A 25059-nucleotide genomic window follows, 5' to 3' on the forward strand; every position below is an offset into this window, starting at 1 on the left:
AGCCTTAAAGTTCTGGCTGTGCCTACTGCCTAACTCTAGTTTTCCTTTTCTTTCCCTCCCCCCAAATCCCTTCAGGTGTTTTCTCCCAGGTCACATTGAAGGAATCTGAACCAGGAGCAGTAAGACCAGGAGAGACCCTCGAGCTGACCTGTACGGTCACTGGGCGCTCTGTGACAAGCAGCTATTGGTGGCACTGGGTACGGCAGAGCCCTGGGAAAGGACTCGAATGGATGGGAGCATGGTCTGGGAGCACACGCTATGCACCATCTCTCCGTGACCGAATCACCATCTCTGTGGATTCTTCCCAAACCAAGTACTTTCTGAGGCTGAGCTCTGTGACAGCTGCAGACACAGCCATGTATTACTGTGCAACAGGCACAGTGGGACAGACTGAAGCAGAGGCCTGTACAAAGAGGAGGAAGTGGTTAGAAAATAGAAAGCCTTGTACTATAGATGCTCAGTTCTGCTTAAAAGAAACCACATCATTTTGAAATCACTGAAGCTGTGCCCCTTTCTCTCCACTCTCCACATCCCAAGTTGACACAAACTGTGGCGAGGAAGGAGAATTGCATTAAGAAAAGAGAAGCAGGATAAAGGGGGAGGTTCTCATGCTGTATAACTCCATGCATTCAACCACAAAATCAGCCGCTAAGATCATGGAGACGCTAAGCTCCACAAGAGCCATTGATGAGTGCATGAGACACAACTCAAGCCTTGGGGGGGGGGGGGACTGCCTTTTTAGACAGTGACAACAGCCTGCAGCACAAACTGCAAAACCCGTAAAAGTGGGTGAAAGAGTGATAAAGTGATAGCATTTTCATTCAGTCCAGAAACCCAGCAAGCGTCGATTGTTTGCTTCAGAAATATCTACTTGATGGAGCAAGGGGCTGTGGCTGACTGGTAGAGCTTAGTGCACAGAAAGTCCCACATTCAAACCCTGGGAGAGATTGCAGTTTGCAACCCAGATGGATAGTGGTCTTACTAGGCATACAGAGGTTTCCTATGCTCCTAAAAGAATGTCCTTAGGTAGGATAAATACAGTGCATCATGAATGAAAGTTGGAAGAGTAATTTAGATAGAAGACAATATTTTGGGAGGTGGGGGGTCCTCTCCTTGGAGAGAAATCTTGGAGAGCTGCCTGCCAGTCAGTGGAAGCAATGGTAGATGGACTTACTAGGCAATTTTCTGATCCTCCTAAAAGAACTCATAGGTGGCTTCCTATATTCATAAAAGAACTTGCTTAAGTGAGGAAAGTCTGCCATGAATGAATGGCGGAAGAGCAATTCGGTAAAAGGCAAAATTTGGGAGAGAGAGGAAGGAAGGAAGGAAGGAAGGAAGGAAGGAAGGAAGGAAGGAAGGAAGGAAGGAAGGAAGGAGATATGAGTTTCATGTTCCTTTTCCTCATTGTCCTAAGCATCTCCCCTGGTGAGGATTTATTCATTGGAATAAAAACAAAAATGTTGAACCCAATGGAAAAAGATTCCCGATTATGACACAATTTCTGCATTCTTTTGTAGGTATCTGCTCCACTCCACAGATAATTGAGTCTGGTCCAGGACTGGTGAAACCTGGGGAGTCCTTCAAACTGACCTGCAGAGATTCTGGGGTTCAAGTCAGTGATTATTACTGGAACTGGATCCGGCAGCCTCCAGGGAAAGGTCTGGAATGGATAGCATTCATTCGCAACACTGCAAAGGGAGGAACTACTGAGATCAATTCAGCACTGAGAAGTCGAGCCAGCATCTCCAGGGACATCTCCAGAAATGAAGTGTATCTCCAACTGAGCTCCCCAACAGCTGCAGACACAGCAGTGTATTTTGCTGTGCGAGGAGAGAGACACAGTGAACCAAAGAAGAAAGCATCCCTGCAAGATCCACCCTCAGACTCAACCCCTTGCACAGGAACTGATACCAACAGACATCCATTGAATCCAGCTAAATTTGTGCTAAATATCTGCACCCCATTTCTGGGCAAAATGCTTCAGCCACTTTCCTTGGGCAGCAGAAATTCTGAGAAGCGTTGAGGGTACGATGTGCTCGGATTGGCTTGGGTTTCTATTTGACTTTTATGGAGTCAGCTCCCACTTCAAATGTTATTAAAAGTGATTGCCTCTCACATCTTAGGCTGAATTATGACGACAGTGTCATCCATGCTTAATAAACCATATGAAATACATCGCTTTTATGTCCTCTCAGACCAGCCCTCAACTATATTCTCGTTGTCTAGCAGGTGGCAGCAGAGACGATCCTTTCCAAAGCAAATGACAATCTCTCAAATCACCAGACTGACAACCACCTGCAAAGTCTCACAAAAGAGGCTCTTGGAGGCTAGGAGCCTCAAAGCTACAAGCTCCCTGGCCTTACATGTAATGACTTCCACATAAGGACTGCAGCTCTTTATTCGAGGGGGGGGGCTGAATCTGCACACTTGTCCCTGGGACAAGCAGCTACTGGTGGCACTGTGTACAACAGACCCCCCGGGAAAGAGCTCCAATGGATGGGAGGGTGGACTGCAAGCTCATACTATGCTCCATCGCCATCTCTGTGGATTCTTCACAAACCAAGTCATTTCTGAGACTGAGCTCTGTGACAACTACAGACACAGCTATGCATTACTGTACAACAGTCAGACACATTGGGACAGAGTGAAGCAGAGGCCTGTACAAAAAGGAGGGAGTGGTTAGAAAACAGTGACATAAAAGTGATATTCTATGGATACCTGGTTCTGCTTAAAAGAAAAGCACCTCAGTTTAAACACACCTATGCCATATTCTATTCTCCCCACCCTCCCTCTCCCAGGTGTTTCCTCCCATCCCGGGTTAGCAGTTGGGGACAGAGAATGAGAACTGCCTAAGAAAAGCGGGGAAAACATTAACTGTGATGTTCACGTCCATAGACTTCAATGCTTCAAGTCACATTGAGTTAAGCCCCTTTGATGGGTGTGGGAGGCCCAGCTCTAAATCCCACCTCACATCTGGAGGAGACCCAGTATCAGTGGAGCATTGGAGAACAGAAAAATGACAGTAAAGGGATCTTCAGTTAAAATCTGTAAGCGGTAATGTTCATCCATAGAGGGTTGAATAAATGGCTTGTGTCCTCAATGCTGGTGCTGGGGATTATATATTTTGCCAAGTTAAGAACTCATTTCGAAACTTCTCATTGAGTTGAATGCTGCATTAAACTGGCTCAGTACTGGAAATTGGTGAACATTATTTCTATTCTTAAACAGGTTGTGATTAAAGGGGGAGTATTCATTTTGAGTTACCCATTATCTTCCTTTTCAACCAACCTACTGATCGTACCAAGTGATTCTGAGTTGCACTGTCATCCTTATTTATATTCAACTGCGTTTTAATCTCGAAGTCGCAGATACATCCAAAAAAGTCATGCAGCTTCGTAACCGTGAACAAGACAAAGCACAGCAAAACCACCTTTAAAATTTGGATCATGCCAAAGGTCCATCTAGTTCAGCCTCTGACAGTGGCAAGCCAGAAGCCCTAATGGGAAGCCTGAAAGAACAACCCGAGTGCAAGGTCCTTGATATCCGAAGTGAGCCAAACGATTTGAGGAGAAGAAAAGCCTTTGATGGTTTGTGGGGGGTTGAGCTTACTGCAGCTGCAGTGGAAAGGGCTGGCATACTGCCATTTTTATTGTAATTATCAGTATGTTTTAAACAGATTTCATATACAGGCAGTCTCCCATTTACATGGGGGTTACGTTCCAAGGCATCGCATGCATCAGTGAAATTGTGTATCCTTGAAACACCATTGAAAAAGCACCATTGCAAACACCCCATTCCACCCCCGTCCTGCCCATTCCGCCACTTTTTGTGGCATTTTCAGGTCACTTCTGTGTTCAGCTTGAGGCACGTGTGCATGGTAGCACACATCAGTGTGCAAGGGGGCGCATGTTGCCTGTATGTACATAGTTTAAATCAGGCATCCCCAAACTCGGCCTGCCAGCTGTTTTGGGACTACAATTCCCATCATCCCTGATCACTGGTCCTGTTAGTTAGGGATGATGGGAGTTGTAGTCCCAAAACAGCTGGAGAGCTGAGTTTGGGGGTGCCTGGTTTAAATTGTATCAATGTTCAATTGTATTTTAAGGTTTGATTTCTTGGTGTATTTAGTGGTTCTTGTTTGTAAGCTGCCTTGAGTATATATCATAATAATGAAAATAATAATGACAACAACTGCTATAGAGCCCTGCAGTGGGAAGAGCCTCACTATTCTTACCTTGTTGCAGCAGCCATCCTGTCTGCCCACCCCCAAATGTACTGGAATGATACTGCCTTAAGGGCACAGGAGGGTGAATGGCATCAATAGGAGCTCTGTCACACAAGCCAGCAATGAAATACTGGGATAGAAGGACATTGGTCTTACAAGGTATAAGGCTGCTTCCTATGCTCCTAAAAAGAACATCATTAGCGGTGCAAGGTACAATGTACTGTGAATGAAAGCTGCAATTAAGGTAGAAGGCAAAAACTAGGGAGTGTCTCCCCCAGCCCCACGACACCTTGATTGGAGTCATTCCCGTAAGCATGTCTCATCTCATCCGCTCTGCTTCTTAAGTGCAGGACCAGATGCGACTGAACACCCTCTATGCAAATCACCTGACCAGGCTCTTTGTGGTTAAATAGCACCATCCAGCATTGCTCCATGACCTGGCTGAGTCCCTTTTTGTTTTGTACTAAGAAAGAAAGAAAGAAAGAAAGAAAGAAAGAAAGAAAGAAAGAAAGAAAGAAAGAAAGAAAGAAAGAAAGATGAGTTTCCCATTGCTTTTTTTCATCCTCCTGAGCTGCTCTCCTGGTGAGGATTTATCCTTTGTATAAAACCAAAATGTTGAGTAGAACACAAAGAGGCTCCCGATTATGACACAACTTCTGCATTCTTTTGTAGGTACGTATTCCACTCTACAGATAATCGAGTCTGGTCCAGGACTGGTGAAGCCCGGAGACTCCTTCAAACTGACCTGTGCAGTTTCTGGGGTTCAAGTTGGTGATTATTATTGGAATTGGATCCGGCAGCCTCCAGGGAAGGGTCTGAAATGGATGGGGGATATTGAGAACACAGAAGATGGTGCTGGCACCACATACAGCCCAACATTTGGAAGTCGAATCAGCATCACCAGAGACACCTCCAAAAATGAAGTATATCTTGAGTTGAGATCCCTGGAAACTGCAGACACAGCAGTATACTACTGTGTGCGGCACAGTGAGCCAGAGCAATCAAGCATCTGTACAAAAACCACAATCAGTCTCAACCACCTGCTCAGGAACTGCTGGCTATCTATCTCCAATAGATGGAGCTGTCAAGTTGATTAAAGCATTTGTCTTTGTGTAAATACCAGCAAAATGCCTTCATGATGGCATGCAATGAAGTCAAATTCCATTGAAGTCATTGAAGACACACATCCAATATAGATGAAGAACTATGAAGTCATGTTCCATCAGATGATTTGATAGGTCCACTCACCTGATTCGGTGGGCAGCGTTGTAGCTGGGTCTTGGGCCCCGGGCCCTCCCGGTGATCTGGCCCAGGGATGGAGAATGATGCCTTCCCCACCGCTGCTTGTCCACACCATCAGTGCTGGGCTCAAGGGGTGCCCCCTGGTGACCAATCAGCACTGATGGGGGCGGGGCCACAGGGAATTTAAACCATGGTGTGGCAGGGAGTTTGTCCTCTCACGCCCTTCACCAGATCTCCCATCCCTTGCCTCTTCTTCTGCTTTGCTGCGCAACGACCTTGCTATGGGCTAATGTTGGTCATCATATTTTTGGGAATTTTTTCCACTTGACAGATTGGCTCTAGCCATTTGGTTTTTGCCTACCTTGAAGCTATGGTCACAAGTTTGTGAGGTTAGCCTTTGCTTGGATGGAGGGGAGGTTGTAGCCTCCGCCTGCCCTTCCTCATTAAGGGTATCCGGTTAAAGGAACCCGGGGGCGTGGATTCTGTCCAATGCAGCCCTCCAGATGTTTCTAGATTCCAGTTCCAATCAGCACCAGCCAGCATGGCTAGGAAATGATGGGAATTGAAATCCACCAACATCTGCCTGGGATAAAGAGTGTGTCATGGCTATAGGAACTACCACAATGGCCAGGCATCCCCAAGCTCAGGCCTACAACTCCCATTATCCCTAGCTAACAGGACCAGTGGTCAGGGATGATGGGAATTGTAGTCACAAAACATCTGGAGGGCTGAGTTTGGGGAAGCCTGAAAATAACACTATTCAAGCCTAAAACTCCATTAGTCATCCAGTAGACCAAGGAGAATTGCATTCATTGATTTATCAAACCCACCAATGCTAGGTTGTTGTTCTGTAACGATGAAATTTGTAAGAAATACAATGGTACCTCGGGTTACATACTCTTCAGGTTACACACACTTCAGGTTACAGACTCCACTAACTCAGAAATATTACCTCGGGTTAAGAACTTTGCTTCAGGATGAGAACAGAAATTGTGCAGCGGCAGCTCGCCAGCAGCAGGAGGCCCCATTAGCTAAAGTGGTGCTTCAGGTTAAGAACAGTTTCAGGTTAAGAATGGACCTCCAGAACGAATTAAGTACTTAACCCAATGTACCACTGTACTTAAAATTAGAAAGTGGTCAGATGAAAAATACCAGAAGAGATCCCATTGCATCAAAAGAGATCTCATTGCCTTCCCTAGGTTGATGCTGGGGACAAAATATAGAGCACTAAGGAACAATGCTGGGTACCAGAGAGTAACAACATGTACAGTCCCACATTCATAGATTGCATATCGAGATCACATACTTAAATAAATTCACATTGTATTAATCTGTCTATATACTTTTGTGAGAAGAAACATCCCATATCCTCTCCAAATTTCTGAAGAGTGCTCCATCAATGTTTGGAGTGGAGGCTTACATGGTATCCCTCATGATTTCAATTTCACAGTCAATGTTTTTTTGTAGAGGAATACATCACTGTGGGTCCTGGGAGTAGCATTGTAACACGCACCCTAGTAAAATCATCCATGTTCACAAAGAAAAGACACCAATGGAGAAGGAAGCGTTAACACTTCACATGGGGTTGGGCTAGATGACGCTTGGGGTACCTTCCAACTCTACAGTCCTATGATTCTATGACATTATAGCATGCTGATTGTACATCTGCAAAGCAACTGCTTGTCTGGAATCAAAGTGGGCCAAGCAAATGTTTTTCGCTCTTCCACTTCTTAAATACACACATGAACATTTTTATTTAGCTACATGATTTTCCAAATCTGGAGGGTCATGTATTGTACTAAGAGAGAGAGAAAGAGAGAAAAAGAGAGAGAATGAATATTGCTGTCCAACTCTTGGCTGTAATTTGAATAAGCATATTTACATCCCATATAGGTACTGTATTTCTCGCTCTATAAGGCGCACCAGACGACAAGACGCACCTAGTTTTTGGAGGAGGAAAACAAGAAAAACAATATTCTGAATCTCAGAAGCCAGAACAGCAAGAGGGATTGCTGCGCAGTGAAAGCAGCGATCCCGCTTGCTGTTCTGGCTTCTGGGATAGCTGTGCAGCCTGCATTCGCTCCGTAAGACGCACAAACATTTTCCCTTACTTTTTAGGAGGGGAAAAGTGAGTCTTATAGAGCAAAAAATACGGTACTTATCCCTAACACAGATCTTAAAGAATCAGCAGGGAGTTGAGGGAGCAATAGTTCAGCTCATATAGAAAAATCAGTGAGAGTCAGGAAGGCAGCAGGACAGTAAGGACGACTCAGCTCACCTGCTGATGGCTCTGAAGATCTCCAGGGGCAAATTAATGTGGTTCTCTCTCAATCCAAAACCTTTTCAATTCAGGCGATTCATCAGAAAACACCAAGGTGCAGATGCCAAATTGTCTATTAAAAACAAAACAAAAACAACAAAACAAAACAAAACAGTGATCTTCAAAATTAGGAGGAATTCTAGTATATTCAGATGATCAGCAATCCAAATACACTCCTATATAACTTTCTGTTCATCTACTTATCCATCTTGACATGAGTTCCTCTTGACTCTGCATTATTCTCTTCACTCTCTGCATCCAAATTTATTCTCAGACAGGAAGCCCATGTGATTCCTGTTTCCGCCCATACTATTAAAGGAGGAAGCTGGTAAAGACCCATGAGGATGATAGGGCAGATGGGATGAGACCAATTAAATATATAACTATTTAGTAGAGGGAGAAACAGGGAGACACTTTCACCCTATGAGTTCTTGAAAATCAGCTCAGTTGGGCCTTGCCAAACAAAAGGAGGCCGAATGACCAGGGAGAGCTGGAATTTATCCTGGCTCTGGGCGTGGAGCCAAGTGACAACATTGGGCAGTTGTTCCCATGCCCAGGGACACACCCTCACAGCCCCACCATGATTGGATATGGCAGCCTGCCATTTGCTGGTTTACAGGTGAGACCCCAGGGCCCACCCACAATGCTGCCCATTGAAGAAGGCTTGCCAAATAGAAATATGGAGAGGGGGATTTCAATTTGTTTCAGGTGGAAAAGGAACCATGAGGTGACTTTCCTCTTTGTATGATTAGAGCAACAGAATTTAGGAGCAGCATCTGAACTATCTGGGATAACTCGACTTCTGTCTATCAGTTTTCACCATCTGCCTTTGGGTCATTTTACTTTGTTAGCTACATATAAATCTTTGTTATAAAGGGAGGAGGATTCAGTTCACACCAAACGCAAATTTACCAATTTTGCATAATACTAATTGTTTCCTCTGTGGTGCAAAGCTACCGTGGGCCCTCAGACTCTGTTCTGTTGGGATATACCATTCTTCCTGTGAAAGCCACCACCACAGTTTGGCTAGCAACTTGGTCTTTGTCATGATAATTTAAAAATGACACAGGAGTATTGCTAAATCCTTACTGCAGAATTCTACACACTCCTTGAAGTGAAGACAATTCAAAGCCCAGCTTAATCATAAGCCATACAAATGAATGCATGCTTACTCCCTCAGTATGCATAATGAACTTCCGTGCCGTATTTCTGTATTGCAGAATTTGCCATTTTTCTGGTGAACAGGAAGGTGTACAACCTCATAAGTAAAATGTACAAGGGACTCACAGAAGAAAAAAAAAAAGAAGAAGAAGAAGAAGAAGAAGAAGAAGAGGAGGAGGAGGAGGAGGAGGAGGAGGAGGAGTTTGGACTTGATATCCCGCTTTATCACTAACCTAAGGAATCTCAAAGTGGCTAACAACCTCCTTTCCCTTCCTCCCCCAAACGCTCTGTGAGGTGAGTGAAGCTGAGAGACTTAAGAGAAGCGTGACTGGCCCAAGGTCACCCAGCAGCTGCATGTGGAGGAGGGGGAATCAAACCCAGTTCACCAGATTACGAGTCCACTGCTCTTAACCACTACACCACACTGGCTCACTTAAATATAGTACATGCAAGACTCAATCCTATTGGTGTTTTGTGAGGGGTGTTTATTATTTTTATTAAACTTCATGAAATATATACTTACAGCATATATGTTAATTACAAAAAAACCAAACCCTTATACTGACAATGCTTCCCTTCCCCTCATCCTCCCTCCAGTACAGCAAAGCACAAAGCATATCTAAGGCATATCTAAGACGCATGACTTCCCTCAAAGAATATTGGGAACTGTAGTCTGCTGAAAATTGTAGCTACTATAGTTCTTACGAACCTTTGGGGGAAGTGGTATGTTTTAAATTAGTGTTGCCTGTGCAGTGGATGTGGATCAGCCCTGTGTGAGGTTGGGAGGAGCTGTCCAGCAGCTGAAGAACAGAAGAGATGAAGGAGGCCCAGCAAACTGTAGAGTTGGGTTAGTTGAGTGATGGTAGACAACTAGGCCCAGGGCTTCCTTGGTATTGCCTGCAGAGGAGCCATCATCAGAAAGAAGAGCACAGTAAATACCACAATGCCTTTGGCCAAGTCTGTGTGTTGGCTTTCCTATTCACATGCAAAACTTCTGCAACGGAAAGTATTTAATTTATGTAGTCACCTCTTTATGAAAGAGCATCCAGGGAAGACCAGCTCTTTCCCAGCTAGGGTCAGATGGGGAGACTTCTTTGCTTAACCCAGTTATCACTCGTCGTTATATTGCTAAGGAAAGGAAAAAGCAGCAGCTATTGGTAGTCACAGTGAAAAGGATTCTTTGCTCTTTTGCTTGTCCAGTAGATGGCAGCCATGCCCCATAAAAATCTGTGCCAACAGTGTGCCAAACCGCATGACCACATTGCCATGATATTGTTATGCACCTTATTATAGAAAGTTCCTAATCTTGAAATGCTCTTCTTCAAATGTGTGAGCGTTCACTCCTTTCCTTTTGACAAACAAAACATGTTCCTTTCGGGAACATGATATTTTCCTACTTCACATCTGGGCACGGTCTTGGACTAATTCTACTCAGAAGTAAGCCCTATTGAATTCAGTGGGTCTTGCTCCCAGGTAAGTAGGGTTAGGACTGAGGCCAATGTCAGTTGAACTTGAGACCCAGTGAAAACAATGGGGCAATTTACTAATAAGTCCTGCTGATTTCAGTAAGAAGGCTCCAAAGGACAGTGGTGTGTGGGTGGGTGGGTGTGGGTGTGTGTGTGTGTGTGTGTGTGTGTGTTCTGCCTTGCTTTCTGAATCACGGTGAATTTTCAACCTTTTAAAAAATAAGGTATTATATGGGTTTTTGTTGAATTACATATCACAGTGGGGGACACATTGTGTCAAGCTATTGTACCAGTATATCCTGTAATAGCTCTGGACTATCCTCGGAAGGTGAACAAATACATCCAAAGCTTTCTGGTAAGGCTGCATAGGAAAATGAATAGTTATAGATCACCACAACCTCCTCTAGATACAAGTGCAGCAATGCATATCTACAGCACCCAGATCACTGTCTCAAAAAATTTCAGAGAGAAATGGAAGTTATCATCAAGGCTCCATTCACGGTGCTCCATTCATATGCCTATGCAAAAACTCCATTCACCACGTCTGAGCCAGAAGTTAGAAGGTTCAGCATGAAGTGAGCGGGTGCTGTTCTGCCTCCCCAGGAACAGTGGGTGGGAGGAGACCAGAAATGTCTCCTATTCACTGAGAGCCTGCTGTGGAGTCAGCATTGGACAGTGGCTGCTGACGAGGAGGCAGATCCAGCAGTCAAAGGAGTGTGCTGCTGCCGAGACTGTGACAGGTAATGCGCTCCTTGGAGGCCGTATCTGTGGATCCTGCTGCCTGAGGCGGTAGCCTTACCTTGCCACATGGGCGTGCTGGCCCTGTTGATGGGAGCTGGAGTCCAGCCTCATCTGGGAGGCCACAGATTCTCTATCCCTGTCCTAAAGTCAACTACATCCACAGCATATTTATATGGAAAAGCAGCATACAAACTTAAAAGGATTAATAACAATGGTGAATAAGATAAACATCGCTGTTAGTTTTAACTTGAGGGTGTTGATGACATGATATAATTGCTCACTCATTCGCTGAGTGGGCAAAACATTCATGCCAACTTTACAGACGCTTTTGTACAGGGAAATATCAGGGTGTTATCATAGTTACAGGAGCGATGACAAGAACATACAGCATGCTCAAACTCCATCCATCTCCCAGAAGACATGCATTCATGGGAGAACTTGAGTCTTGAAAACCCATTGGTGCTGGTTTTCTACAATGGCACCTGAACATGTTCCTGAATCCTTCAGATTTTGCCAAGCCATGTATCATGGTGCATATTATGGCAACTACCACAGTGATTCATGCTCTGTCAAAAACTGATGTGCAAATTCAATCAGGTTACATCCAAATCCTACCTTCTACATACATGAAACTATCATTTTTCTGCAGGACAGATTTAAGTGGGAAAGAGTTGTGGCCTTTTAAAAAAGAAAGACTGTTTTTCTAGGAGGCCAATCAAAAATCTAGACAGACTGTTTTTTCACTTCCTCCAAGTAAAACATAATATTCCTTCCATGTGTGCAAGGAACTGATCCTTCAGTGTGACAGCACCTACTGTGCACATTTGAACTCTCTGTCTACTGAAATTAGGCAGGTGCCTTCACTTACCAAACGTTTTTTGGTTAAGCCAGTCTACCCAATCATGTAAAGTGAGCACACATTTGTTTTTAACCATTGGCTCATTTGAGAGGAAGGGCAGGGCATACATACATACATACATACATACATACATACATACATACTAGCATGCCATTTTGTATTAGAAGGTGTATTTTTAAATCCGCTGATTTTATTTGACTTCTGATCTTACCAGCACATTTAATATATTATATATTGTTATATATTATGTAAACTGCTCTGAGGTTTTGTATGATTAACTGGTATATACATTCTATTAAATAAATGAAATAAAATTCTTAAGCACTGTCCCCTGAAACTGTATTCCCCCCCCCCCCAACACACACCCTGATACACTATCCAATGCCTCAGGCCACCAGCAGTTCAGGGTTGAAGGTCAGGTGGATGCCAAAACCAGGGAAAGTAACTATCCAAAATTGAGCAACACAAAGATGGCTGCTAACAGGCCCAAATACATGGCCAGTGGACTAGTTTCAGCTGGTTGGTCACCAGTTGGTCAACAATGCTCTAGGCAGAGCCTTCATGAGAACACTGTATGAGAAACAGGTGGTCCCTTCAATATCCAATCTTGCCATGGGATTTTGCACAGCTCTGCAGCATGGTGTAGGATACTGGAGTGGCAGCTACCACAGTGAAAAGAACCCTATCAAAAAGCTTTTACAGTTTTAACCAGCAGAAAGTGGCATAGAAGAGTAGAAGAGTTTGGATTTGATATCCCGCTTTATCACTACCCAAAGGAGTCTCAAAGCGACTAACATTCTCCTTTCCCTTCCTCCAAACACTCTGTGAGGTGAGTGGGGCTGAGAGACTTCAGAGAAGTGTGACTGGCCCAAGGTCACCCAGCAGCTGCATGTGGAGGAGAGGAGACGCGAACCCGGTTCACCAGATTACGAGTCCACCGCTCTTAACCACTACACCACACTGGCTCACATACCATTAAAACTGCAGCAATCTGAAATGTGGCAATTGCTGCCTGCCCCCCCCCCCCAAAATCAGCTGCAAATGGTTCGAAGTTTCACATCAGATGTTCAGTTGCAAGAATAAAATCAATTTCTCAAGCAAAACTGTATTTCACCATCCCCCCTTACACACTATCCATTGCCCCAAACAATCAGCAGTTCAGGGGCAATCCCTAGAAGATGCCAAAAGCAGGGCAAGTAGTAGGAATGTCTCCACCCCCATCGTTCTGCCCGAACACTGAGGTCCAGCACCGAGGGCCTTCTGGTGGTTTGCTCACTGAGAGAAGTGAGGTTAAAGGGAACCAGGCAGAGGGCCTTCTCGGTAATGGCGCCCGCCCTGTGGAACTCCCTCCCATCAGATGTCAAGGAAATAAACAACTATCTGACTTTTAGAAGACATCTGAAGGCAGCCCTGTTCAGGGAAGTTTTTTATGTTTGAAGTTTTACTCTGTTCTGTTGGGAGCCGCCCAGAGTGGCTGGGGAAACACAGCCAGATGGACGGAGTATAAATAATAAAATAATAATTATTATTATTTTAAAAAATTATGATTAGTAAAAATCCAAAATCAGGCAACCAAAGGATAGCAGCGGACAGGCCCTAGTACATGACCTGTGGACTGTTTCAAGCTGGTTGACCACCAGTTGGGCTGGAATTATCTACCAAAATCCTTCATGAGATCATTGCATGAGAAGCAAGTGGCGCCTCCCCTAATCATTCCTTCCATAGGATTTTGTACAGCTCTGTAACATCATGTACGATGGAGTAGCAGCTCCCACAGTGAAATGAAGTCTATCAAAAAGCTTGTAAGAGCAATATTAACCAGCAAAAATGCCACATGGCTAAAACAGTAGCAATTTGAAATGTGGTAATTCCACCTCTGCCCCCCATTTCAATCACAAATCATTGCAAGTTTCACATCAAATGTTGACTGTGAATGATATTTCAGGTATTATACACAATGCCTTTAAATCTTCATATGTCAGATGCAATGTATATACACACTGATTTTTACAAATTCCCCTAAGGCAGAGATGCAAAGCCTGTGGCCTTCCACAGGCGTTAGACTACAACTCCTATCATCCCTGACTTTTGGCCATGCTGGCTGGGACAAATTGGAGCAGGAGTCCAGCAACATTTGGAGGGTCAAAGATTCCCTATCCCTGTCCTAAAGCCAACTGCATCCACGGTGGTGAATGTTGGCGAAGGTGAGGACAAAAACTTTGTGAAGAAATGTGAATTAAGAGGATTTGCTTGGACATCTCCCACCATGCAAGTAAGTTGGGCAGTGGCCACCTTAGATGCTCCTTGACAGATCAAAGAGAGCCCCAAAGTTTCTCCTCCTCTAGGCAATGAGATTTCCATTTGTTTTGAGCTCTCAGTTTATTTATATCTTGAAGGTTATCTAAACCTGCAGGGTTGCTGTTTTAAACTTGCGGATTAGGCTGACACATAGCTGAAAGTCCTTCCTCATTACTTCTCAGACAGAACTGGCCGGCAAACCTGTTACAATGGTTTTGGTATAGGGAAATATCATGGTGCTAACTATAGTTATGGGAGCTATGACAGTAACATAAACCACGTCCAAACACTATCTGTCCAACCAGTCAAACATCTCCTAGAAGACCTACATTCATGGAAGAACTGGAGTCATGAAAGCACTTTGATGCTGGTTTTCTACAATGGAAAACGAAGGATAAATTTGAAAGTGTTGTCGAATCTTTCAGATTTTTGTCAAGCCTTGTATCATGGTGTATTATTATAGCGGGGGCTACCACAGTGATGGGTGCCCAATCAAAAACCTGCTCTATCAACCAACAACTGGATGAAATGTGATTGTGGGTAGATCCTTTTGGAAACATGAAGTCATACCTTTCCCATGTGGGACAGAGTTAGTTAAAAAAAAGACTTGGCAAATTGTGGTGGTGGTTGTTTAAAGTGCTACGTGTTCCCTAATACATCAATCAAAAATCTATGGTGACTATTTTTAAGCACTGCGATATTTTTTGTTTCTGGTGGCAGCTCACTGCGCTGAGCTAAAGCCCACTCTGGAAGTTCTCCCAAGTTTGGTGCTTTGAGGGGGGTGGCATGGCATGGAGCTTGCTTTCAGCAAGAGGTGACTCAGAAGGCCGACTGTATACCCAGAGATGCCCAGAGCGGTCCCCATGGCCAGAATCGTAAACAAACATACTGGGAAGGAAATTACTTTAAATTAGTGGGATTCAGAAGAGAATGAGTTGTGTGGAAGCCTTCAGTACCTCAGAGCTTCCACTACCTCAGTCTCTCTTACTTCACCATTCTCCCTCTCTGTTTCTCTCTCTTATACACACAAGAAACTGAGGGGAATTAACACAACCATGCCCAAGGTCACATGTTCATCACTTTGTTTGTTTAATTAATCAGTGCTGGTTTTCTAAAATGTAATTTGAAGTATTTGGAAACTATGGAATGTTCCCAGATGAAAAACATGGAGTAAGAATGTTCAAAGGAAACCATGCCAACTGCTACCAACCATCTAAGGTAAAAGAGATTCCATTGGCCTTAAATGATCACTTTGGAATAAGCGACTCCCTGGAAATTTATTTTCTATCACCCCATTTAAAAATGACAAGAACTTTTGCTTATGGAGCCATGAGCAAAAGCCTGAGTGGATGGACGATCTCAATGAGCATTATTGTGGGATCCTCTAGATTTTGCCAAGCCATGTAGCACTGTGTGGGTAGCTGGCCCTACACAATGATGGGTCTCCTGTCAAAAACCTCCTCAGATTATGTACAGACAACTGTTTCAAATGGCTGCTCCTGCTAAATCATTTATTCTGTTTCATACATGGATTGCTACTTCTCTTTGGACCCTGTTTAGGGGTAAAGGACCCTTATAGTTCATTAAAACTATGTGTGTGTGTTTTAATCTAATATGTCAAGGAAATGTATATTATGGGTGCAATCTATGGAAGCATACTAGGGATGAACTCAGTACTCTTGTGTAAGATAAGGCAAAGATAAAGGACCCCTGGACAGTTAAGACTATGGGGTGCAGCACTCATCTTGCTTCAGAACGAGGGAGTTGGCATTTGTCCACAGACAGACTTCCGGGACATGACTAAACCACAAAGCTGGAGGTATTTACATAGGTCCCATCGGGATTAATGTGAAAAGTTAGCAGTGGTTTAACGCCCATTTATTCCAGTGGGAAATCTGAGTGCAACTAACTTCCTAGTGAGGAGCCAACTCTACGAGCTTGCACCTCTTCCAAGAGGAATGTTGTTTTATTTTATGGATATTTACTATTATGGCGATTATTATAAACACACACACATAATGTAGGTTCATTCTTGCAATAGACATAGTCACCTAGGTAAATATAATTTATGGGTAGCAAATATGCAAATAGAGATTTGGTAATTAAAAAATAGAAAAGAAGGGGTAATTATTCACCTTTTTCTTTCCGTGCTCAACCTTCCCAACTCAGGATGAGAGAGCTATTTGCTTGAGACAAAGTTTAAGTCACATGCTGAAAAGTTGGATTTTGCATAGGAAGCTGCCTCATAAATACAAAGTCAGATCATTGTTCCATCTAGCTCATCGCTGTCTGCACTGACTGGCAGAAGTTCTCTAGGGATTCAGTCTCTCCCAGCTCCACCTGGAGATGCTGGGGATTATGGTGCTAGAGGAGACTCTTGAGAGTCCCATGGACTGCAAGAAGATCAAACCTATCCATTCTTAAGGAAATCAGCCCTGAGTGCTCACTGGAAGGACAGATCCTGAAGCTGAGGCTCCAATCCTTTGGCCACTTCATGAGAAGAGAAGACTCCCTGGAAAAGACCCTGATGTTGGGAAAGATGGAGGGCACAAGGAGAAGGGGACAACGGAGGACGAGATGGTTGGACAGTGTTCTCGAAGCTACCAGCATGAGCTTGACCAAACTGCGGGAGGCAGCGGGAGGCAGTGGAAGACAGGAGTGCCTGGCGTGCTCTGGTCCATGGGGTAACGAAGAGTTGGGCACAACTAAACGACTAAACAACAACAACAACAAACCTGAGACCTTCTGCATGCAAAATGAAGACTCTGCCACTGAGCTACAGCCCTGCCCCAGAAAGAACTCCAATCTGAACAGGCTCTGTTTTTTCTGAGCTTACAGAGCACGGTGTAACAGACTGGGACAGCACATCAATAAATCACATTCCAGAAGTAGCAAGTACTTTGTGAACTTTTGTGGGGGGGACCTAGCATATCTTTTCAAACTTATCAAGAGTATGCCATCAAATTCTTCAACATTTCATCTCAGGGAAATGGAATTGCCATTGACCTTTGTAAGTCACTGTCCCTTAAGAAACCTTTTCTTAGAGCAATCTGTGATATCCTGCCTATACTTTCCCACCACACACTCCATTTTTCTGTATGGGAGTGAATCACTGTGATACTGGGGTAGCGGCACAGTGATTAATGCCCTTACAAAATCTTCTGTGTTCAGAAGGAAAGGATACCACTGAGATAAACAGTGCTGGATGCATTGTTCCCTAACACATCAATCATGCATGCTGAATCAAAATTACAAAGGCAAATGCCTCTCTCTCTTTCAACATAAGCTTAACAATGAACTCATATGTGTGTGAGTTCTCAAACATACTCTTCAACCTCTTCTATATATCTGATTTTTTCCTCCACACACAGTACTCAAAGAATGAGATTAGATAGATGATAGATAGATGATAGATGATAGATGATAGATGATAGATAGATAGATAGATAGATAGATAGATGATAGATAGATGATAGATCTGTCCAAATCTTGTCTATGATTTGCACTAATAATTATGCTTCCCATCTCAGGTTTCAAAGGGAGTTGAAAGATCTTCTGGGTACCTCAAATGGAAACATCAGAGTCAAAAGGAGGACAGTAAAGGCACCTCACCTTACTGTGTCCTGATGATGTTCAAGCAGATGTTCTTGGCTTCTTGTCTCACACAGCAAAAGAGCTTTATAATCTTTGAATATATTTATATATTGTAAATAATTATCAAGATGCAGAGCTACACCGAGCTTCCATTTTGAAAAAGTCAACTGTAAAGAAGTTGCAGCATATGCGTGAAATTAGCCTCTCTCCTCAGCGACAAAAAAACATGATCACTCCTGTGCTTCTTTGTTGCTATCTACTACTCAGTTTCAACATAGAAATATATTCATGCACAAATGTATGATTTTAAAAAGAAACTCCATATGGTTCCCTATATATCTTGGGATGAATCACTCTCTTCCCATCTATCTTGTGTCCAGCTGATAATTCTTCACCTCAAAATTTGTCACATTTACCATGACTGCTGTTTACATCTCTGCATATTCAAAGCCAACTTTGCCACTGAAGTCACTAGCAAACAAAACTGGCATGTCTCTAACAGTACCACAAATTAATCTTAGACAGGAAGCCCATTCTGTTTCTGTTTCCTCACACAGTTTGAGCAGGAAGTTGGCAAAGACCTTAAAGATGGTTAAACAGATTAATGAGATGAATGAAATTAAGATCTCGAGTCAATTTATACACCAATTTTTGAGGTAGAAAAGTTACTGCATGATGACCTTCCCCATAATTGTTGGATGACAAAGAAACAGTGAACTTGGTCTACATGGAACACCACCAGAAACACCAAAATTCTATTTCTTGGGGGAAGGCCATATGCTACCTTCATACACAATACACTCAACAGAACTAGATATATTTCCATGGTGGAGTTTGTGATTGGTGGTTGCAGAATTCCATACATTTTCCCTTCCGCATCCATATACAAAAGGATGGTTTTCTGTCGTGAGTGCTGGTAAGCATTTTAGTACTGGCACAAACCATTGTGTGGGAATATGGCTACCACAGTGTTACTTCTCAATACAAAAACTCCTTATGGAGATAAACACAGGTATGGGCGATGCTATCTTTTGGTATAGGCAGGTCCTTTCTCAAACTGGCACATGAACCTCTGGCCCCTTGACATCTACCACAGGTTCCTGCAAAACCACTCCTAAGAAAGCAACATGGATATAGCCTTCTGTTATGCTTCCACACTGACCAGATGTTTGGAAGCTGTAGCTGGATGGTTTCGTGGGAGCCGATTGAAACTAAATCCTTCGAAGACAGAGGTCCTATGGCTAGGTCAGGATGGCATGGGGATGAGGGACCAACTCCCTTCTCTTGCGGGGGCCCAATTAGTAACATTGCCTTCCGTTAAGAGTTTGGGTGTAATCCTTGACGCATCCCTTTCCATGGAGGCGCAAGTTACAGCAACAGCCAAGGCGTCATTTTTCCACCTTCGCCGCATCAAGCAGTTGGTCCCTTACCTTTCCCGCCCCGACCTGGCCACAGTGATCCATACGACGGTCATCTCCAGGCTTGACTACTGTAATTCGCTCTATGCAGGGCTGCCCTTGAAGCTGTCCCAGAAACTCCAGCGGGTACAGAATGCTGCAGTGAGGCTCCTCACGGGGTCTCTGCCATGGGAGCATATTCACCCAGTGCTTTTCAAGCTGCACTGGCTCCCGGTGGAGTACAGGGTCAGATTTAAGGTGCTGCTTTTGACCTTTAAAGCCCTTCGCTGCCTAGGACCCTCGTACCTACGGGACCGCCTCTCCTGGTATGCCCCACGGAGAGTCTCAAGGTCCATAAATAACAACACCCTAGTGGTCCCAGGCCCTAAGGAAGTTAGATTGGCTTCAACCAGAGCCAGGGCCTTTTCAGCTCTGGCTCCGGTCTGGTGGAACGCTCTGCCTCGTGAGACCAGGGCCCTGCAGGATCTGATTTCTTTCCGCAGGGCCTGTAAGACAGAGTTGTTCCGCCTGGCCTTTGGCTTGGAGCCAATTTGATTCCCTCCCTCCCTCTCTTTCTTTTTTCTTTTCCTTCTCTTCCTACAATGAGGCTACATTTTAATATTTTAATGTTCCATTATTTTAATGTTGTATTTTACTTTTGTTTTTAAGTTGTAATCATTCATCTTGTTTTTATTATTGCTTGTAAGCCGCTCTGAGCCCGGCTTTGGCTGGGGAGGGCGGGGTATAAATAAAAATTTATTATTATTATTATTATTATTATTATTATTATTATTATTATTATCCTCAGCTTCGGTCACATTGCTGATTGACAGGGGAGCATGGACCATAGCTTAATGTTACTATTGCTGAGTCTCACAAGTTCCCTATGCACTCCAGGGGTGAGTCGCCTCTGCACATCTGGCAGGGCCCAGCTAAGATAGAGATGCCTTACTACCATACCATAACACATCGGGAGAGGGACTCTTCAGGTGTGCTGCTCCTCAAGACTGGCCCCAGCATCAGTTTACCAGTTACTGGAAACCACAGAAGGGGAGAGTGCTGTTGTGCTCAAAGTCTGCTTGCAGACTCCCCAAAGGCATCTAGGGAGAACAGGATGCTGAAGCAAATGGACCATTGGGCTGATCCAGCAGGCTATTCTTATGTTCTTGGTACAGGTTGTTGGGCCTACAAAGTCCCTGGTATGCAGATGTGCATATGGACTCATTTTCACTGGTTCAGGCAGCATCACACCGTAAACCAGTTCAAAGAAACTCATTTCCATTCAATCATACTGTGTTGATCACAGCTGAGGTTGGACTTGAATCCAAAATACCATATGAAAACCTACCCATCAAACAACATTGACTGACAATACAGTACAGTGGTACCTCAGGTTACAGACGCTTCAAGTTACAGACTCCACTAACCCAGAAATAGTACCTCGGGTTAAGAACTTTGCTTGAGGATGAGAACAGAAATCGCATGGCGGCGGCGCAGCAACAGTGGGAGGCCCCATTAGCTAAAGTGGTATCTCAGGTTAAGAACAGTTTCAGGTTAAGAACGGACCTCCAGAACGAATTAAGTTTTTAACCCAAGGTACCACTGTGTGTGTGTGTGTGTGTGTGTGTGTGTGTACACACACTGTATGCTCTGGGAAGATGTCAAAGCCTTCAGAGGACACTTTCTCTCCCTTGAGTATTTGTTTAAAATCAACAGCAAGCAACACATACCCTATTCATCAGACAGACTTCTCAGATCATTAAGATGCCAAACGAGGTTTTGTTTTGTGTTTTTTTCATTTTGTTGCTTGTTGTCTGCCACCCTGGACTCCTTTGTGAGGAAGGGTGGGAATATAAATTTAAGAATAAATTAATATTCAGCTGGGAAAGGGACCATGATATTGTTGAACAAAAGCATGGTCTATTCACCCTGGGCAATCCTGAAAAGAAAGCAGTCATCTTAAGCAGTAGCTGACGGGCTACATTCAAACTTTGCAAGGGAGCCTGCAATGACACCAAACAGACTGGGGAAAGCTACTCTGTGCACCATCAGAGCTGTGCATATCTGTAGGACTGGAACCCTCATCACTTATTTGCAGGAAGCAACTTCCATAAACTGAGAGCAAAGGCAGTTTTTGTCAAGACTCCCCTCACTGTGGTTTGGGGCTGGGGCACAGTGATACAATCCCGTACAAATAGTCTTTGGAGACAATGAGAGGGAACCAACAGATTTATTAGGCTGGCTGCATATGAGCCAATAGTTAGCAGTGATGGCCCAAGATATTCTGTCCTCTGCCACCCCTAACAACTAGAGTCTTCCTTCCCTCTAGTTATTCTACATCCCACATAAGGTCACCCAATAAGTGTCATGGCTGATTGGAGACTCAAATCATGGTAACCAGAATATTTTAACTGGCATATATAAGTGCCCAAGGAATTGTATAGCTCTTCTGAGCATTAACCATTCTCTTCTAAGATACATAAAACTTAAATCTTTGGCATTCAGTAAGAGTCTGTTTCAAAGAGAAAATGGTATATGTGTGCATTGTTTTTATTTATTAGCCACAATTATAAATGCTCCTGCAGCACAATGAAGTGACCACAGAGTAGTTTTCAGCACATAATACAAAACAAAGGTAGGGTAAATAAATCACTGACCACAAAATCCAAATGATGGCCTCAACACCACAAAGGAGCAAAAACAGGTGTAACAGATGCAAGGAAGCTGCTTTCTCTGTCTCTTCTACATCCAACAATTATTTCAGAAACATAATGGGGTGGTGGTTCATGGTGTTGTTTCAGGAGGTTATCAGCTTTGTTCCTATGTGAAAAAATCTACCGTTCACCTACAAACTCTAATTGAGGAGGAAAATAATCTGAGCATGACTGAAGTTTGTGCACAGGAATGTAGCACGGTGCAACAGTATGGAGGCTACCACAGTAACAAACACCATGCCCAAAACTCTGTCCAATCAACAATCCTGTAGAACAACATTCTCCATGTAGTTGGACTCAATGACCCTTGGGGTCCCTTCCAACTCTACAGTTCTATGATTCATAGATTTATCTACCCCAACTGAACTCAAAGAATATATGTGGATCAGTTAAACCTGGTCAGAATAGGGATGTATAAAGGCAGCCTGCACTCAGTCCACCATGAGACACCTAAGCCGGACAAGCTCCCCTTGGCTGAAAAGGTTAACACTGGAGTCATGGTCCCACCCCCAAACTTTACAATCCCATCTGTGATCAAAGAAACCTGGTGCCTAGGGGCAAAAGTCAAGAGTGGATGACATGTCTCAGCACTTGCAGCTGAGCAGTATTTTTGAATTCTCCAGATTTTGTCAAGTCATGTATCACGGTGCATACTATAGTAGCTGGAGCTCCCACAGTGATGAATGCTCTACCCAAAACCTGCTTTGCAGTCATTCATGCTTAAGTGTGAAGAGAGTCTGCAGGGGGGGGAATAATGACTTTTTTCTGTTATGCTAGCCAAAATATGTGCTAGCATGTTCTTAGTTGTGTATGTGTGCTTCTGCACATGCACAGAGATATCTTGTCCCCTCCCCCATTTCAGCAGCAGCTCCTTGCATGGCACTAACAGCCATTCCTGAGCCTCCCCCAAGTTTGGGGACAGCTTTCCAGGTGACACAGAGAAGGGTCTAAATAAATATGGAACAGAAGGCCAACTGAACACATCCAGAGAGATTCCTGGCATAACATTGCAATCTTAAAAGATGCATTAACAAAAGGAAGCCACAATGAATGAAAGGGGCTTGGAATATTCAGAAGCTACCACATATATCAGATTTCCCACCAAACCGTCATCATGTCTCTCCCCACCTCCACATCCCCAAAAGCAAATAGGCAGTGGAAAAGACACCACGGGAGTTTCAAGGGTAAAGCTAAGATTTTGGATTTAAGTGGGATTACATGTAAGATGCACACACCCTGAAATCATGCAGGAGGCAACTCTCTGCCAAAATCAAAATCTGGGCAATATGACCTGATGAAGCAGAGGATGAGAAACGACCACACAGTGTATCCAGCTAACATCAGTCGTGAATGTATGAAACATTTTTTTATTTGAAGGGAAAATGTGTGGAGCAAATGCTTCTCCTCTCCCATCTCGTACTGTGCAGATCTGTCCAATGACTCAAGACATGCAGCGGTGAAGAGTTTGAGACAGACAGGCAAACACAGTGATTATGGTCAAGTCCACAAAGAAAGGGCAATAGAATATTAATGGAAATGTGAAGTCACCATTGTCTTATACATAAAAGGTTAAGTAGAGCTTTGCTGGATCAGACTGAAAGCCCTGCATCTTCTCTCAGTAGTTCACCAGATGCCTCTGCCCACAAACAGGACCCGAGTGCAGCTGTCTCCCCAAGTCCTTAATCCTCCCCCTCTAAGCTTTCTATCACAGAATTTTTGTACAGGAACCTATCACTGTGGCTACTGGGAAACCCAACACCCTTTCAAAAATCTCCCACATTCAGAAATAAAGAACATAAATGATGAAGGATAACATCACACATGTGATATTCCCAGTGTAATGGGACTAACTCAGGAATATGTGGAGCAATTTTTTGTCTGGAACTAAAACGGTCTAAGCAAATGTTTCTTGGAACTTCTTAAACATCAACACAATCAAGTAGAGGACAGAGAGATTGAGTCAACCTAACTGTATCTTGTCCATAATTTAGAAGAATATATGCCTCCCATTTACATATTCCCAGGATGAAATTTAGAAGGACATTAGGAGTGTGTTAGGACTAAAGAAGCAACAGCACAACTCACCCTAAAAATGCAGTGAGGGTCAGTTAGGCAACAGCAGCAATTCACACACACAGCCATGAAGGCATGTACAGGTTTTGTACATTATCTCTCAGACTAACCTACCTCGCAGAATTGTTGTGAAGATAAAATGGATGAACAGCCTTGGATACCACCCTGAGCTCCTTGGCAGAAGGACAGGATACAAATGAAATTGATTGATCAAATGATATTCTTGGGCTCTACCAGAGCAAAATAATTTTCTTTTTTTTAATCCAACCATGTCACTATTTTAAAAAGCCACTAAGGTACAGATCTACCACACAGAGTTTCCATTTTGATAAATAGCAGATGCCACGGTAGAATGAGTTCAAGCTTAAAGTGCATTATTTCATCTTTTTCTGCCTCTCAAGTACACACATCTGTACCACTCCTGTACCTTATTCTGTCAATCTACAGCTCAATCTCCTGTTCAATATGACTCCTCACATAACACACCACTGAGCCCTCTCTTCCTCACCCACTCTTTCGCCCTGATCATTCTTCATCTTTCAATGTGTCGGCTCTGCCTTGACTGTCACACACCTCTCTAGATATGAGTAGTAAGCTTGCCACCAAAGAAGCCTGCAGAGAAGGCAAAGGGGAATGAAACTGCCATTGTTCCCGCCCTCAGCATCCAAAATTAATTTTGGACAGGAAACCTGTTCTATTTCTCTTTCCTCCCAACCGTTGAAGCAGGAAGCTGGCAAACACTTTGAGGTCACTTGAGGAGATGAGATAAAGGGACTAAAGAATGAAAGGAGCATATGTAGGGCAGAGCAACAAGGAAAATGGGCACCCTCCTGTCTAGTTTCTCAAAGGTGAACTTAACCGATACCAGAGCTGGCAGAATGTAGCAGGGGTGTTTTTGAGGGTAGGCAATTATGAGGGTCATTTTGGTGGAGAAATGACCATAAGATGAGTTTCCCCGCAGTGTTCCTT

At 43.8% G+C, this 25059-nt stretch overlaps 1 protein-coding gene across 8 annotated transcripts in view; it reads left to right on the top strand.

Moving 5' to 3' along the window:
- The window catches only part of LOC310662873 (immunoglobulin mu heavy chain-like), a 301954-nt gene that overhangs the window by 172909 nt on the left and 103986 nt on the right, over window positions 1-25059 (top strand). For 2 of the 8 annotated variants that reach the window (XM_083410126.1, XM_083410125.1), the window contains exon 2: window positions 76-380. The exons of the other annotated variants lie outside the window; for them this stretch is intronic. In XM_083410126.1, coding sequence (XP_083266252.1) covers window positions 76-380 — 305 coding nt within the window. The remainder of the gene's footprint in view (window positions 1-75; window positions 381-25059) is intronic. 8 annotated transcript variants of the gene reach the window in all.

The sequence above is a fragment of the Podarcis tiliguerta genome, assembly GCF_965153285.1.
Source record: "Podarcis tiliguerta genome assembly, chromosome: 13".
In the NCBI taxonomy this organism is placed as follows: Eukaryota; Metazoa; Chordata; class Lepidosauria; order Squamata; family Lacertidae; genus Podarcis; species Podarcis tiliguerta.